The sequence below is a fragment of the Typha angustifolia genome, chromosome 9 (assembly GCF_048772165.1).
Source record: "Typha angustifolia cultivar Huaian chromosome 9, ASM4877216v1, whole genome shotgun sequence".
NCBI lineage: Eukaryota > Viridiplantae > Streptophyta > Magnoliopsida > Poales > Typhaceae > Typha > Typha angustifolia.
In genome coordinates this window covers 11,014,099-11,030,384 of record NC_133247.1, presented here as the reverse complement: position 1 = coordinate 11,030,384, position 16,286 = coordinate 11,014,099, and the positions used below count along the sequence as shown (strand labels likewise).

General features: G+C 35.0%; 1 protein-coding gene across 2 annotated transcripts; it reads left to right on the top strand.

The window, feature by feature from the left end:
- Nucleotides 1–10,428: 10,428 nt before the first annotated feature.
- On the top strand, nucleotides 10,429–15,146 carry LOC140766604 (homeobox protein knotted-1-like 13). 2 transcript variants are annotated; one of them, XM_073106035.1, is made up of 6 exons: nucleotides 10,429–11,227; nucleotides 12,829–12,949; nucleotides 13,798–13,991; nucleotides 14,062–14,193; nucleotides 14,361–14,497; nucleotides 14,578–15,146. In XM_073106035.1, exons 1-6 carry the CDS (start codon nucleotides 10,634–10,636, stop codon nucleotides 14,579–14,581), a joined length of 1,182 nt encoding a protein of 393 aa, XP_072962136.1. In that variant the 5' UTR covers nucleotides 10,429–10,633; the 3' UTR covers nucleotides 14,582–15,146. The 2 variants fall into 2 exon arrangements, with proteins under 2 accessions (XP_072962136.1, XP_072962135.1); XM_073106034.1 differs by having other exon boundaries at nucleotides 10,434–11,227; nucleotides 14,570–15,146.
- Nucleotides 15,147–16,286: the final 1,140 nt, after the last annotated feature.

Sequence of the window (16,286 nt, the reverse complement as noted above, 5' to 3'; positions counted from 1 at the left end):
TATTTAAAGTATGTTCGAAACACACTTCAAATGTTAAAAGTTTGTCTAAATGACTTCAAATAATAAACAACTTCCTTATTTAATCTTCGTTATAATTGGATCTATTTATCTCCAAGTCTCTATAAGACATCATGTTATAGCTTATACAGTAAACTAGTAAAATTATATCACGACTCACTTTATTTAGACACAAATTTATTAGTTACAAAAATTAATAAAATTTCTCTTTGGTAATTTTGTGGTAGAATAAAAATTTCCTAAATATGTAATTTCTTGCGATACATCATCTAATAGAATTAAGCACATAAATTTCTTTAAATGTCTATCAAATCTAAATGATAATATTTTGCATTAAATATATTTTATCCCTATACTTATGCTCAAAATCAATTTATCTCTTCAAAAATCTCAAACCAGTTCTTATATTAACGACTAAATTAAGAAAGCGCACTCAAAAAAATTTCAAAAATTAAATGGTTGGTTAAATTCTCTCCATTTTTATTTTTTTTATAGAGAAAAATATTCTTTTCCTCTTATATAACCATTTTTTTCTTCAAAAAATACCCACATATTTTATTCTCTTCCTTTCTAGATTGTGCCAACTATATGAAGTTTAATAGTTATATCACAATTAAGAACAAGACAAATATGGGTTAACAAAAATTAGATCAAAATTCATTTATTTTGCCTAATAAACATGAGCGGGCATTTTGATTATTTGAATATACTCCATTAACTTTGACTGTTACATAGTAATATAGCTTAAAAAGGCCATCACTTTTGAAGAAATTATTTTATATTTCATTCTCCTAAAAAATAAGTTGTAAAATAGATAGAAAGCCAGTAATATATATATTTTAATAGCTAGTTATATTATGCTGACCTATCCTCCTGCTGGGATAACGGCCTCCTCCAAAATGAGGTTACATAATTCTAGGGGGAGAGGGTCTGTTGGCCCAAGCCTAACAGACCCCAAATCTCGTTTTCCATATTTGGCCGCCCAATCGGCCACTTTGTTCCCTTCTCACCTTACATGACTCGGGCGACAATTTACAAAAGAGCTGAGTAACGCGGCGCACTCAGCAACTAATCCCCTAACTTCCCACGGACAACTGACTCTTTTCTGTATGATCTGAACTAACTGTAATGAGTCGGATTCTACCACCACCTTGGCGTAGCTCGCAGCAAGTCGCAGTCCCAACCGGAGGGCGTGCCCCTCGGTTCGTAGCGACGACTCGCCGACGGACGATTCCCACACTATTGCTACCAAGATATCGTCCGCGGCCCTTATTACAGCCCCTGCCCCTCCAAGCCAATCAAGAGCAAGTTTGTAAACCATTTAATGACATAGCAACCAATTTAGAAAAACTAAGTGACAACATACTTAGTAGAACCATAATACTTTAATAAATGATTTAAAAACTATACTAAAATAGTAATAATTTTTGCTAAGTATATCAAATTTGTCATAAACTCACATATTTGTCTAAAAAGATTGTTTCTTTTATTTGACCAGTGCAATTATTTTAATCTTTAGCTATGATAACTGTTTAATTGAAAAATTAATAGTGGGTGATTTTATGTAATATCATCCCCTATATTTATATCCTTCTTTAGAAAATCCTTCTCTTTTTTTAACTACTCTTTTTGCTATTTCATAACAAGATTCTCTTCTCTATCTATTTATTTTCCAAGAGAAATCTTCTTCTTCACCTATCATTTCTACCTTTATACAAACAAATATATATACAGAATGTCAAAATATTTATTTATCTATGATTAATATGGAATGTTTGCATTAAAAAATCATAAAATTTTGGTGATAATAATAATAATAATAATAATAATTTTTACAAATATTTTTGTATATAAATCGTGTGCACTTTATTATAAAGGAAATGTGCAAATGTAGTAGAAGAGCTCAATCTTCTTCTTCTTTTATTGAAATTTTAAGCCAAAACCAAGCCAAGTCTATGATAACATCCCACCAAAGCCTAACAATGGAGTAGATCTAGCCAAACTATTAACAATATAGTTTTAAAGATCTATCAATAAAAGAACATGTAAACTTATCTCTTTTATAAGAGCTACTCCATGCAAGAAGGATTAAAAATAAATCACATTCTCATTAAGAATAATCACCACATCCTTGGCATTAATTTTAATAGTAATATCAAGTAAAATAGACTTTGAGTTTACCTTTAAAAACTAAGTCTACTAAACCTTGCCATAGCACTGAACTCTTTTTGCAAGGCTTGCTAAGGATCCAAATCCCAAAATCTCTTGTTATTACTAAAATTTAAAGGTTTTTCTTCTTATATCTAGAGAAGGACTTCATTTGCATAAAAAGGCCATTGCAGGCCTAGCCCAGTTCTTGATTTTATAAAAGGCCTACCCATATTACCTTATGATGAAGGGAAATTTATAAACAGCATCCTATATTTTGGATTTATTATCTCTAACACCTTTTTGTCCTTTATATTCATGTCCAACTTTTTTATTCTTAAAGAATGATATAACCCTATAAAAGCAACTTTCTCCCACCAAACTTCTTTCCCTTTTTTTTTTCCTTTCTTAGATAAATAAATAAAATTTAATAGTGTCCGAATTAAACCGATGCATTAGAATATAAAGAACTTTTAATCATATACTATTCATTAAGATAAATTATCTAGATTAACACAAAGCATAAGGAACCTACCATGTCTTTGTGGAGTCTCTCATCTCCTGAGTCAAGAGAGAGTGAGAGAGGCTTCATATTTTAACTAGTATACAAGAAGACATGCTAATGGATAAGATCAGGATAGATGATGGGTGGATAAGATGAACACTATCTTCTTCCTCCAGTAAAAGAGAAGCAATGAAGCATACTAAATGGCTTGCTGTTTCCTTTTTCATTTCAAGTTTGTAGATTATTAATTCAATACTTATAATTAAATAAATAAACAAACACAATGGAAAGAAGAAATAATGTATCTTGTCATTAAGACATAATTGTCTGTGTCTGAGACTCTTAGGTGCAAAGTTAGAAGAATGACCAGTAAGTAGAGGTGGACATGTTTGTCATCTAATGAGATGACCTGGTTAGGCTAACCTAAGAAGGCTGTTTTTTTTCTCATTTATCTTTTAAAAGCACAAAGACTTAATATAGAATAGATAAAAAATCAACCCTACTTAGATATAAAGTCACTTAGGCCTACCAAACTTTTGGCTATGTGCGTCGTCGAACTAATATTTCAAACTAAATGTTATCGAGACATTGTTTCAAGTCATCGTATTGTCGAGCTGATCTTTCAAGCTACTGTATCACTGAATTATCAATCGAGCCGAGTCGTTAGGCCAAGAGATTAAATCACTAAAAAAAAATTTCAATAATAATTGTTTGGGGTTAGAATCAATCCTACAACCTCCTTAGTCGAAGGAAGTTAATTACCTCTCAGCTTTGCTAAAGTTAGTTAGTAATTATTGAGAAATATTAAGTTACATTTGTGTCAAAAGACTTCTAAAGGTGATGTAAGGATATAAATACATGAGATCAATCATTTCTATAATTGTTTGCTTTGGATTTGTACGAAGAACCACTAAACTAGGCAAATATTAATTAAAAATACACTCAGATAGAAGAAATACTAATTGCTAGAATTTAAATGACAAAATCTCTATCTATTTAAATTAAGTCTATTTCGGGCTTGTTAAAAATAAAAACTATTATTTTTTATCAGCTTAATTTTTTAGAGTAATTGATGAGTTAACAATAACAAATAAACTACAAATAATACTGAAACAAAAAGATTTATAAAATTTAGTTCTAAAATGAAACAATTTCAATCCTCTAATTTATTTATTTCCTAAGTAACAAGCTCATAGGATTAGAAAAAAAAAAACGATAGCCATCGCCATCTCTGAATACGCTTGATTGGATAGCTGAGCTAACACTTCTAAGAAACGCATTACAACGAGACACGATTAACCCAAATCATTCGTATATACATAGTGCTATATTAAAATAATTTTTTTTATCAAATATCAATCTCAATGTCTATATAATCTCTATCATAGAGTGATAAGGATCGAGACCACATTGGCTCAATCTTCCAATTTCTTCCCTTCTTGGTGTGGGGACTTCAATCCCTGGGTTCTCTGAAAGTGCCCTAATAAGAAGAGCTATCACTTGGGGGAAAAGAAGCAGAGCTACTTTTCACCAGAGACAGACAATTTATGGGATGAGCATCAGATGCTCAGCTTCAATTATTACCATCAAACCCAACTCACACAGCCCTTTCCTGATTCACTTCTACCACAGCAGCAACAGCAGCAGCAGCAGTGGCATCCTTCCTACCTTTATTGCATGGCATGCAAAGCCTGAGGGAAAAACAAGGCAAAGATGGGTGAACATAAATGTGCTCATTATTATGACAATTCTATATTGCAGTACCTTTTGACTCTTAGCCAAAAGCCAATGAGGGCAGTGAGAAATTGGAATTCCTGTATGCTTTTTCTGCTGTACTTAGAGAAGAGGACAAGGAGCTGATCCTGTGGCAGAAGAGAAAAAGGATGCAGCATTGAGTGCAGAGTGATGAGTGATGAGTGACTCAAATAAATTCTTTTGCATCAAACTCCCCACCATTTGGTACAAACATCACCAGGCCAAGACAATGTGTACTTAATTGTTGAAAAGGGAGAGGGGGGGATAGTGTTAAAACAAGGAAGAAACAAGGGGAATTTATTATGGAACACACCCTCTTTTATTGTTCTTCTTCTTCTTCTTCTTATTATTACTATCATTAAATATGCTAGGTTAAATTTAGATTTTAGTTACATTTTTGTCCCCTTGATGCAGCATTGTTTTTGAATCAAACTCTGATTTCTTTTTAAGTTCTACTTGAATTTTGTTTTAAAATAGAGAGCCTTTAAATATATACTAATTTTTTTAATATATGATAATTTTTTATTAAAGAAAAGCATTGGAGATTGTAATATTTAACCTAACAATTGCTAATATAATAGAGCATATTCTTTCACTTTTTTTTAAAAAATATCTAAATGCCCAATCATAAGTACCCATATTGCATAGTGTTAATGACAATAAGAGTAAAATTAAGATTAAAAACATTAGAGATGATGGAAGCAACATGTAAGTAGAGAACAACTTCCATTAATTATGTATTTTAATGACTCTTTCCTTGATCCCAATAAGAAGGATGGACCATATAATGTCCCACAAAAAGGCCAAAAACCCCCTCTTAATTAGCAATATTAGGATACTTGATGCTTATATTTAGTCTTTAAGAATATTCATCTTGAAGAAGTGCATTAACTTCCAGTACAAGAAGAGAAAGATCATGCCAAGTTGTCCACTAAAATAAAGAAATTTTGGCACTTCTTAGCTTGAAAAGTACAAAGCCAAGCATGAACTAATGGCATCTCTAAGCAACTTGCAATTGGAACATTATGAGCAATTTCCATCTTCTCAACATGAGGTAATGCATCATTAATTAATCTTAATTCTCCACATATTTTTTTTTAAAAAAAAATTAAACAAAGCTTTATTAAACACATATTTATGTTACAAATTTGCAAGCAAACGTGGCGTGGGCCGATTGGGACCACGTCAGCGGATAGTGGATTCCTCACGAAAAACCCAACTACCTACTAATAATTATTATTAATTAAGTCTTAATGATGGGGTGTGAGAATCTTTTCAAAGCCGCAACGTGGCATCGTCGGCGTCCACTTAGGGGGATGCATGGGAAAGAGGGCGATTGGAGCGTCGGCGAGGGTGGCAGATGCTGTCGGAAATTAATTGCAACGCACGGGAAGGAAGAAAGCAATTGACGCGCGATGTCTAACTCCCCTTGCTGGGCCTCACCCTCTGCGATTAGCCATTGAAATCATGGTCGAAATCGAAATACTAAGAGTACCCAAATGCATAAGCGATGTAATAACAAAGCTAGACTCAAGGGATATAGATAATTAAGTAGGACTTAAGCTTATCCACTGCTAGATTAATAAGGATAAGAGATGACATCTCTTGATATTATCTTTAACCTCCTAAATATCTACAAAAGATATTTATGAATATTAGTAGCTAAGATAAGGGTCTGAACACTCTACTTGTAAATCCATTTAAAGTTAAGTAAATAAAATAAGTGAGAACTTCACAAAGAAAGCTTGTCTAAGTTATTAAAATCTCTCTTTTTTTTTCTTCTATACTATTTTTGTTTCAATGCTTATTTTATCTTCCGAATAAGATGGAGTGCGACAGATAAAATTATTTCTTTCTTTCCTGTAAATTTTATTTATTAATTGTCAAAAGTGGCATTTGCACAAAACAAACCCTCTAAGTTTTTAAAAATAGTAAGTAAAAATGGTTCCTTATGCATATCTCTTATATAAAAATATACGTGTCTACTATAAAAAAATAAAGGCAATCAGCTTCAAGAGCTAATCTTAGTATTAATAAAACCTAAAAGTTTCGTTTACTTTAGGAATAAGGTCAATTCTAGAATAAATACTTCTTTGTTATCCCAAATTAAAGTTTTATTCTATAAATTACTATTATTTCATTTTATATCAATAAAGTAAAAGAAAAAAATAGGAAAAAAATATTTTATTTTTTATAAAATTACTTTATAGATATATGTTAACGTCTCTATTTAACAATTATTTAACAATCTATATAATATAGAATAAGGATATTATTATTATTATTATTATTATTATTACTACTATTATTATTATTATAAGAAGATCAAATTAAATAAGAGGTATTGAATTAGTAGTTTTAGGTATAATGGAGACATTCCCAAACTAGAATAGTAATTGAATAGTCCTAGGTGTTGCAATGTTAAGTCTTATGTTAGCCACTATGCACTATTTTATACAATGATACTATGAAAGAGAAAGACTAGACAAATGATATTCTTATCTATTAGGATACATTAGAGTATATTCCATCAAGAAACATTAGGATCAGAATAATCAATTGAGTCTTATCATTTAATATCATATTTGGTGGGCACTCTAAATTAGTCCCACCTAATTAAAAATGTAGAATTTCTTCTTTTTATTTTTATTTTTTTGTTGTATATGTACCCCTTAAAAATCCTCTTACATTTGTTGTATGGATACCATTTATTATTATTTTTTGACAATTAATAATTCTCATTTTTCTCATAAACAAAATAAATTATGAATTAAAATCGTCACGCTTTTAAGAACCGTAAGATCAAAAAAATAGCTTTGCGTGTGCGGATAAAATGCAGCCGTTTGTTATTTAAGAGCCCATAGGTTATAAGCTTGATATTAGGGTCAATCACCCTCGATAATTTAGCTAGACGACTGTGAAATATGCCACAATATTAGAATACAAAATTTCAACTGAAGTTTTTAAAGTAATCAGCGAGTTATCATGGTATTAAAATAGAGCTCCTAAATTTGAATCATGTGATATTCATCTATAATTTAAATTATAAAATCTTTAATTATCTAAAATAAGACTATTTCTTAAGCTCGGCAAGTAATCTCACCCATCTTCTGCTAATGGTTGGCCCTCTGCTATTTTATTTATATGCTTGGATTTTAAGCATTCATAAATTATCAGATTGATAGGGGTATAAATACAAATAAAAAATTTAAAAATATAAAATAAAACGCTGTTGATTTAATTTTTTCTTAATAAATTATGAGTTAAGTAGACTTTCTCAATATATAATTTTGATAACCGAGTCAATTTTCCTAGAAAAATAAATTAATATAAAACAAACTTAAATAATATATAAAGAGATAAAATTAATTAAACATCAATCTCAACGGCCCCACGGAGCGAATCGAATCCTATCAATTATTTAAGTCCTATTAGATTCGGCTCCTAACCTTTTATCACATCCTCCGATGCGCAGCGCGAGAGTATATTAATACCCCTCCAAGTACCAACAGTGTTACAGCAGAAGTGGGGGTATTTCCGTCATTTCATCCGTCGGCGAGGGTACAATCTTCTCTCCCGACACCACCGCATAATTAATTACCGCAGGCGTCCAAAAGGTCCGGGGACCGCTCTATCCTCACCGCCGCGGGCACCACGACGTCACGCCAAGTGGCTAAGTTCTGTAGAGCACGAGGATGGGGACCACCTCGGGACCGGAGCCCGGGAGCCAGTGGAGGAAGTGGGTGCAAAGGTGGGGGACCACTCCACTTCCGGATGAGGCATTTAAAAGCTAATCAAGTGGTCCGTCCGTCCGTCCGTCCATCCGTCAACCCGTTTGGTTTCACGGCACTACTAAACGACGGAGGCAATCTTTCATTTCACACCCTGTTACTTGTGCTTATTACGCCCCAAATCGAATCACAATAAACCTATAATATAGGGTGTAAAATGAAAATATCTTGTTCTTTGATAAAAATATCTTTGAGACGATGATTTTTTCTTCTTCTTTTTTTGTGAAATATTGTACAGTTTGAAAATAGGATGTGAAATAGACCTTTTCCCCCCAAAGAAAATGACAAATTTTGCTTGCCTATTGCTTTACTACGACGGAAAGATACTCCTTGTGGTCCCAAATTTTATTAGAATTATTATTCAGGACCACAAACCAACTGACTTGGCTTCTCAAGTACGAACACATACATATCAACGTAGACTTCTTCGTCAATTTTTCCTGACATATTAATCCTCCTAATTATCTAAAATTTTCTAACACCCCTACCGTTAGTTATCCGTTATAATTTTTTTAACTTAAAAATATGATTAATTAAAGAGAGAAAACTTAAATATCATAAAAAATAAAAATAATTTACGTGATAATATATTATAGTTCTGAGGTTTTATATATATATATATATGTTGGACAGAGTGTGTTACCTAACTTAAGTAAAGTTAAAATTGATAACCTGATTCATATTAATTATGCTAGATATGTGAGTTGGAAGATTCCGCTCTTCGAATCATAATGACACTCCTTTAGTTGAGACACCATTAAATTCTCACTTTTCTAGATAAAAAATTAATCTAAACGTATGCACTATTGTGAGTGCCTAGAAAAACCCAAACATATTAAAACAAGTGTCCAATTTAGGGTTTCTTTAATGAAAAAATAGTTTTTTAATGAAGGGTACCTAACACTAATATCCACCACTTTTTGTTATATATTTAATTATATAATTTGAAATGCTTTTATTTTTCATTTTGATGGTGATATTGATCATAATACACATTTAATCGATGAAATCGTTATCATAATTCATATATATGACATATATACGATACATATATTATTGTTCTTTATACTTTTAATTCAGATGATTTGGTGATAGAAAACATAAAAGTTAGAGAAACTAAAGTAATTTCTACTCAAACAAATAACATTTATAATAATAATAATAATAATAATAATAATAAAATCAAGGGGGTCAAAATGATTAGTGGTTGATGCTTAACCATGGCCTTTTCTGATCATAAGATATTTTCTTATACACGTTAGGTTATTAGATTAAAGATACTTTTAGCCGAATAGAATTGTATGAAAATATTAAATAAATAAATAGCTTTGCAAGAATGTCTAGAAGTAGGCTAAATTATATGGAAAATTGTAATTTAACCCAAATTTTGTTTTAAATTATAAAATTAACTTATTAACGATTTATTTAGGGAGGAAAATATTGAGCCAATAGAACACCGTAATATTTGGATGGAAAATCTAACTGTTACTGTTTGTCTACCGTTTTATTCTCCAGGGGTTCATATCATATTCGATCACAATGCAGGGCTTAAAATGCAATTTAGCCACACAGAAAAAATCTAGGAAAACCTTGACGGTCGCCGTTAAGGACAAGCCTAACGGTTTTATCAGAGTGGAGGGAGGGCGGGGTGGGTGGGGACCACGCGGCAGCAACCGTACAAGTAAATATGGGGGCGTGTCTCAGCCTCAGCCGCCGGCGCCACCTTTTTGTCTCTTTCCCATCGCCTAAGGTCAAGCCCACCCTCCCCCCTGGGGTCCCACCACCCGTCGCCACGCGTTGCGTCCTGATTAGCCGCGCCCCATAGCGTGCTCCTTATCTGGGCCCCGCCTAGGTGGTCCTCGGCGCCTATTTCCTCCACGTGGGTTCTCCTTCTCGTCCTCGCTCCCCCAGCGCTGTTCTAATCATGGAACAAAAATATCGTGGACGTGGTGGTGGTGGTGAGATGGAGTGGGGTTTGGGAACGAGGGGGGGTGAGTTTATCACCGAACCGCCACCTGCCCAACTAACGCAGCGGGTTGGGTGGTTTAATAATCGCTTGTTGGGGTTCCTAACCATTATGAATAATAGATTGCGATCGTGATTCCCTTTATTAATCATTTGGAAAATTGGGGTTCCTTTTCTTTTTGATGCAGATTACCCCCTAGGTTTGAGTCTTATTAAAAGAGGTGAGTAAAATGGAGGGGGTTAATTGTAATTAGATTAAAATATAGGCGTTGATATGCAAAAGAAAGTCATTGAACAAGGCCTAGATAAAAACAATAACAACCAACACAACTACTAGTCCTCTCTCTCTCTCTCTCTCTCTCTCTCTCTCTCTCTCTCTCTGATCGTGGAGCTAGGCGTCTCCGAGTGGGGGATAGAGAAGAGCGGAATCGGGTCACCGCAGCGTGACCTTATGGCGTTCCACGGCCACCTCTCGCACGACATGGGAATCCCTCCCCAGTACGCGGAGCAACACCTTGGCGACAACCATGCGGTGCTGAGACCCACCATGGACCAGCTTGATGGGAAGCCTCACCTCGGCGCCGGTCCGGCGTGGCTTCTTCGGCAGCAGGGCGGCTACTCCGACGGTAGCTTCCTCCACCTCCAGACCACGTCCGACTCCTCTGCCTCGCCATCGTCCGCCGCCGGATGGATGCCGCGCCCGGCGATCTTGCAGAGGAACGGCAGCGCCGGCGGAGGAGGGGGCGGGGAGTCAATGATCGCGTCGGCGGCGGCGATCTCCGCGGATCCCGATGAGGGACACGTGGCTACGGGAGAGGCGGCCGCGGAGGAGAAGGCGAGGTACAAGGCGGAGATCTTGGCGCATCCGCTGTACGAGCAGCTGCTGTCGGCGCACGTGGCGTGCCTCCGGATAGCCACGCCCGTAGACCAGCTCCCGAGGATCGACGCGCAGCTCGCGCAATCCCAAAACATCGTCGCCAAGTACTCCGTCCTCAACGGCGGCGGCCAGATGATCCCAGACGAGAAGGAGCTCGATCAATTCATGGTGAATTCCCCCCCTCTCCTCTCTCTTTCTCTTATGCAAAATTTTTCAGGTCTTTGGTTCTTGAATTCCTTATACCTTGTTAGCTCTCAACTAATCCAGATTTTTTTTAAAAAAAGATGCTTTGCATGCAATTTTATAGCTAAAATGGATATCATACAGATGCTTTAATAATCTAATTGGAGGAGTTGTTTAAAGAATTCAATGGTTGCCGAGATATTAAATGTTTTTGGATGGGATTTTTAGAAGTTATGTGCTTCACCATCTTCTTCTTTTCTTTCCTATAGGTTTAAGTTATTCCCTAATCTTTTTCTCTGATCTAATTCTTTCTTGAGACGACTATGTCGGCAAATCCCTGGTTGTGCGCTTGGACCTTTGCCAGAGAAGAATGATGTCTAATATCTCAGCATTAAATGCTGGATTTTTACTTATCTTGTCATTAAGCAATTTATTATATTGAAGGATTTGTACCCACTTTGCTCTCTGGGCTCTGATCAATGCAAGATTGTGGAATGACAATTTGGAAGTTCATTAATTTCATCTCATCCGATTCAAATGTATGGAGCAACCTTAAATCCTTCAAATACTTTTTGTTGTTGTTGTGCTTTCCGATGACTAAAGTTGTTCTCCCTTCTTTGTTAGGAGGTACATCTTTTACAGTGAAGAAGTGAATGGAGACCACATGGTGAAAGAGAAATTGGAGTTTAACAGATTGCAAGTTGCTAACCAAAGATCATTTCCTTTCTTTCTTGAACTTGGAGATTTTCTTTTTGAAATTTGATCACCAAGAGAGCACATTAATTCAATTAGGCAAAAAATTCTTTCTCTTTAAGTATATCAGGTGGATATTCCTCATTATTGAGGCGGACCCCACCCAACACCAGTTGCTATTCTTTTTCGTTCAAGCATCAAGGAGAGACAGATAGCTAACTAAGTTACAGAACTGACATGCTACTTCAGGTAGATCTGATTGATCTAGAAATTCTGTAATTAGTACTAGATGGAACAAAGTCGTAAACAATAAAATGTGAAAGGTGGGTATGAACAGAGGGATTTGACTCGGTGGATTTGCATTCATCAGTTTATTTGTCATGTGGATTTGGAGCTGATTAAAGTTCAAAAACCCAGTTTCTATTGAAATTTAAACACTTACTATCGAGGGATAGGGTTCACATTGGTGTGCGCCTTTCTTGCTTCAAAAGTGTGATATAATTTTGATGCAGTTTCTCTTTTGATCAAATTATGCTGTTTCAAGGTCTGAAGTAACTCCACAGTCCACGTTGATGTTCAGATTTCCTTGTTCATTGAAAAGAGTTCTTGATTAAACTTGCAATTTTATTGGGTCACTTGATAGTTGATACAATGGTCATGCTAATTGCTGCAGGTTTTCTCTCATTGTTCACTGATAAATCTCTTGATTCTGAATTTCAGGATCAAAATAATGTCTGTTTCTTTGGACATTAATCGTTCTATCTTACTCTTATTTTTTTACTCTGGCTGTTTTGAAAAAGATATAGGGCTTGTAGCCTTTTGTGAAGCTCATTTGTTTGTTTAATTTAATACAAGAAAGCGAAGTTATAACATCTTCCTCCTCTTTTTCTCAGACACACTATGTCTTGCTCCTATGTTCATTTAAAGAACAACTACAGCAACATGTACGGGTTCATGCAATGGAAGCAGTGATGGCATGCTGGGAGCTTGAACAATCTCTACAAAGCCTGACAGGTGAATTTCAACTGCTGCTACCCTTTTTCGTGGGCTTTAGATCAATGAAACAAATAATTTGCAAACCTAGCACACGCATCATCTTGGACCTCAGGCATACTTCACTTCTGACCATGATGTGGCTATATAGCCTATATTTTTGTGGAGTTATTTGAAATTGAGCTTAGAAGGATTGATAATCTACATATACCAAGTGGTTTGACCCTGTACATATTGATCTTACTAGATCAATGGCACTGGAGTCCTTATCTTGTCATTAGGATTATAAATCAACTTTAGTGTATTCACATGAACATGTTTAGCTACGGGTATGCATATCAATTTGACAGTCCAGATTTAGCATTAGCACTTTCTGTAGAAAGCAAGTTCAGAACTTCAGATTAATAAACAAACCAACTATTCTTTTCTTAGTATAGCATAGTATCAATTAGCAAGGATTCTAATTGTTGTCATAATTTATAAAGACTATTGTACGTAAAAGGTGTGAAATGTAGTCACTGTGAAAGAATTCAGTATTCAAACAGAATCTTGTTATCCTTAACATGGTATTAAAGATTACTTTTTCCTTCGTACTTATGTTGTTTCTTGTCCATCCTTTTACATATTTTAAGGTAAATTTATTCTTACTATGTGCTTTTGCCATGTGTATAATAGAAAACCTGTCAGAGGAATATTGACCAATGGCAGAGGAACTTAGCAGTAAATCTACACAAGCAACGTGCTTATTGGATAAATTTCCATACGGAAACCTCCTGATAATTTAATGACAAACATACTTATGCAGTTTGGCTTTCTATGTACTTTTGGTTACCACTACTTAATCTGATTGTAATATATGAATGCTGCAGGAGTATCTCCTGGTGAAGGCACTGGAGCAACTATGTCAGATGATGATGATGAACAAGCAGATAGTGAGACAAACTTGTTCGATGGAAGCCTAGATGGACCAGACAGCATGGGCTTTGGCCCCCTTATTCCGACCGAGAGTGAACGATCATTAATGGAACGCGTCCGGCAAGAGCTGAAACATGAGCTTAAACAGGTAGGCAGCAAACATTTTACTGCAGCTGTCTTGATTAATAGTTTATTAACTAAATCTCTTCAATTTTCAGGGTTATAAAGAGAAGATTGTGGACATTCGTGAAGAGATTCTCCGCAAGAGAAGAGCCGGAAAACTTCCAGGAGATACAACTTCGACTTTAAAAGCTTGGTGGCAATCCCACTCTAAGTGGCCCTACCCAACGGTAAGTGAGGATATCGTCTTTAAGCAAGCACCAATTCATTTCTATTGGATTGCTGATATTTAACAAGCTTAGTAAGTACTTAAGCTACATTGGCGGCTTCAACCAGAATTATGTGATTATAGCATGTAGAACCTTCTTGAACTAGGACTATTTTTGAACTCATGCAGGAAGACGACAAGGCAAGACTGGTGCAAGAAACAGGGCTGCAACTAAAGCAAATTAATAATTGGTTTATCAATCAAAGAAAAAGGAACTGGCACAGCAATCCATCCTCATCATCTGCACTAAAAAGCAAACGAAAAAGGTATCACATGGCAACCTTCTTTGTCTGTTTCCACCTTTTTTCTTCTTCTCTAACACTTTCTGCTTATTGAAGTAATGCAGGTGACAGAGATGCCTAATACCTGGGGTAGATGATCGCTGGAATGAAATCATAGAAAGTGTGAAAACGTTTTCAGTGTGCAGAACAATTAAACTCAAACCGAAAAGTGCACAACAATCTCCAGAACCACCACCAGGCAATCACCCCAATGTTTTTTCAAAAGGAAAACACTTAAAAATCATAGCATGAAGGCAAAGGCAAATAGTACTGCAAGTAATTGATTATGAATCATTGTAGCAGCTCTTTTACAGGTCTATAGAGCAGTGGCAGTAGTAGTGGGCATTGATAGATGAGGTAGTATAGTAGTAGTGTTCTCTTTCCCCTCATCACTGGTTGGTGGGGTTTAGTTTATTTTGACCCTATACATGTACTTTGTTTAGATATATACAAGTGTGGATGTATATAGCAATAAATTGCCATGACAACAAATTGCTAAAATTACTACCAATTGACATTAGTGAGTATAAATTGTGGGGGTTAGGATAGCCAAATTGTGCAAGGTGTACCTATATATATATTTGTAATAGTCGTACTTTTATTGAAGTCCTTCATCATGGTGTGCTCCGAATCACTCTTATAGTCTTTATCTGTTACAAGTGAGTAACAATTCTGGTTCTAATTTTTTTTCTTTTTTTGCATGCAGCTAGGTAGTCATTTTATTAAAATCTCCAGGTTATGGGAGCATTTGTACAGAAAAGCTTTTTTATTTTCTAAATAGAAAAAAAATAGACTCATGAGCGTATCTTTTATATAAATTATGTATATGTTTTTATATAAAAGTATGTGGATCTAATATAAAAATGAACTACTTTAGTTTTAAGAGTTCAATCTTTATTATTACTAGAACTTAAAAAAGTGCCATCTCCATGTAACATATCAAACGAAAAGAGGAGAGGCCTATTGCAAAATTCCGGAAGAAGAATTCATATGGATGCAATAGAATTTAGTGCGTGTTGGTTAAAGTTGCACTTTCCATGAACTTGAAAAAGATTGCCATGAGGTTAGTCTTTAGTTGGACGCATAGGTTGCTGGAAATTGAGCATGTCTCAACAAACTTAAATTTATGACATCTTTTGTCCCTTTTTATTATCTCTTTGTGTTTTAGTACTTGATCTATATAAATTATGTCTTAAAATTTAAAATTTGAGTTATTTGTCCCTAAGTTAGAAGACCCAAGAAAAATAGGGAGGAAATCAAGAGAGTAGGAGAGTGTTTTAGGACTTTAATTTAGCCGTAAAATTCTATAATTGGGTTTTTAACATAATTGCCACCGAAAACTTTTTAAAACTTATTATTCTTGAGAAATTATATCATATGATTAGTTTCAAACAATCGATTAAAAATTGATGCTTAAAGAGGGGGAAATAGGACCACAACAATGGGTAAAGTATTAAATGCAAACACTGAGGAAGACTACAAGATACAGAGTCTTAAAAGCAAGCCATTCGACTGGCCAATTGTGCCAGCACAACAAGTTTTAAACAGCAATAGTCTTGGAAGGCAAAGTTATACAACAGAAGTAGCACATCAGGAAAGACTCACAAGTAATGGAGTACTACGTCTAGACCACTAAAATACCCATCAAACGTAGACCAGAGAACAAGTTATAGAATCAAACATTAAAAAACAAAATCTAGCTCATGCGTGTACATGCACACACAAAGATGCAAACCAAGTGGAGGTAAATAGGCATGGCCGGCGGTGGCTATGT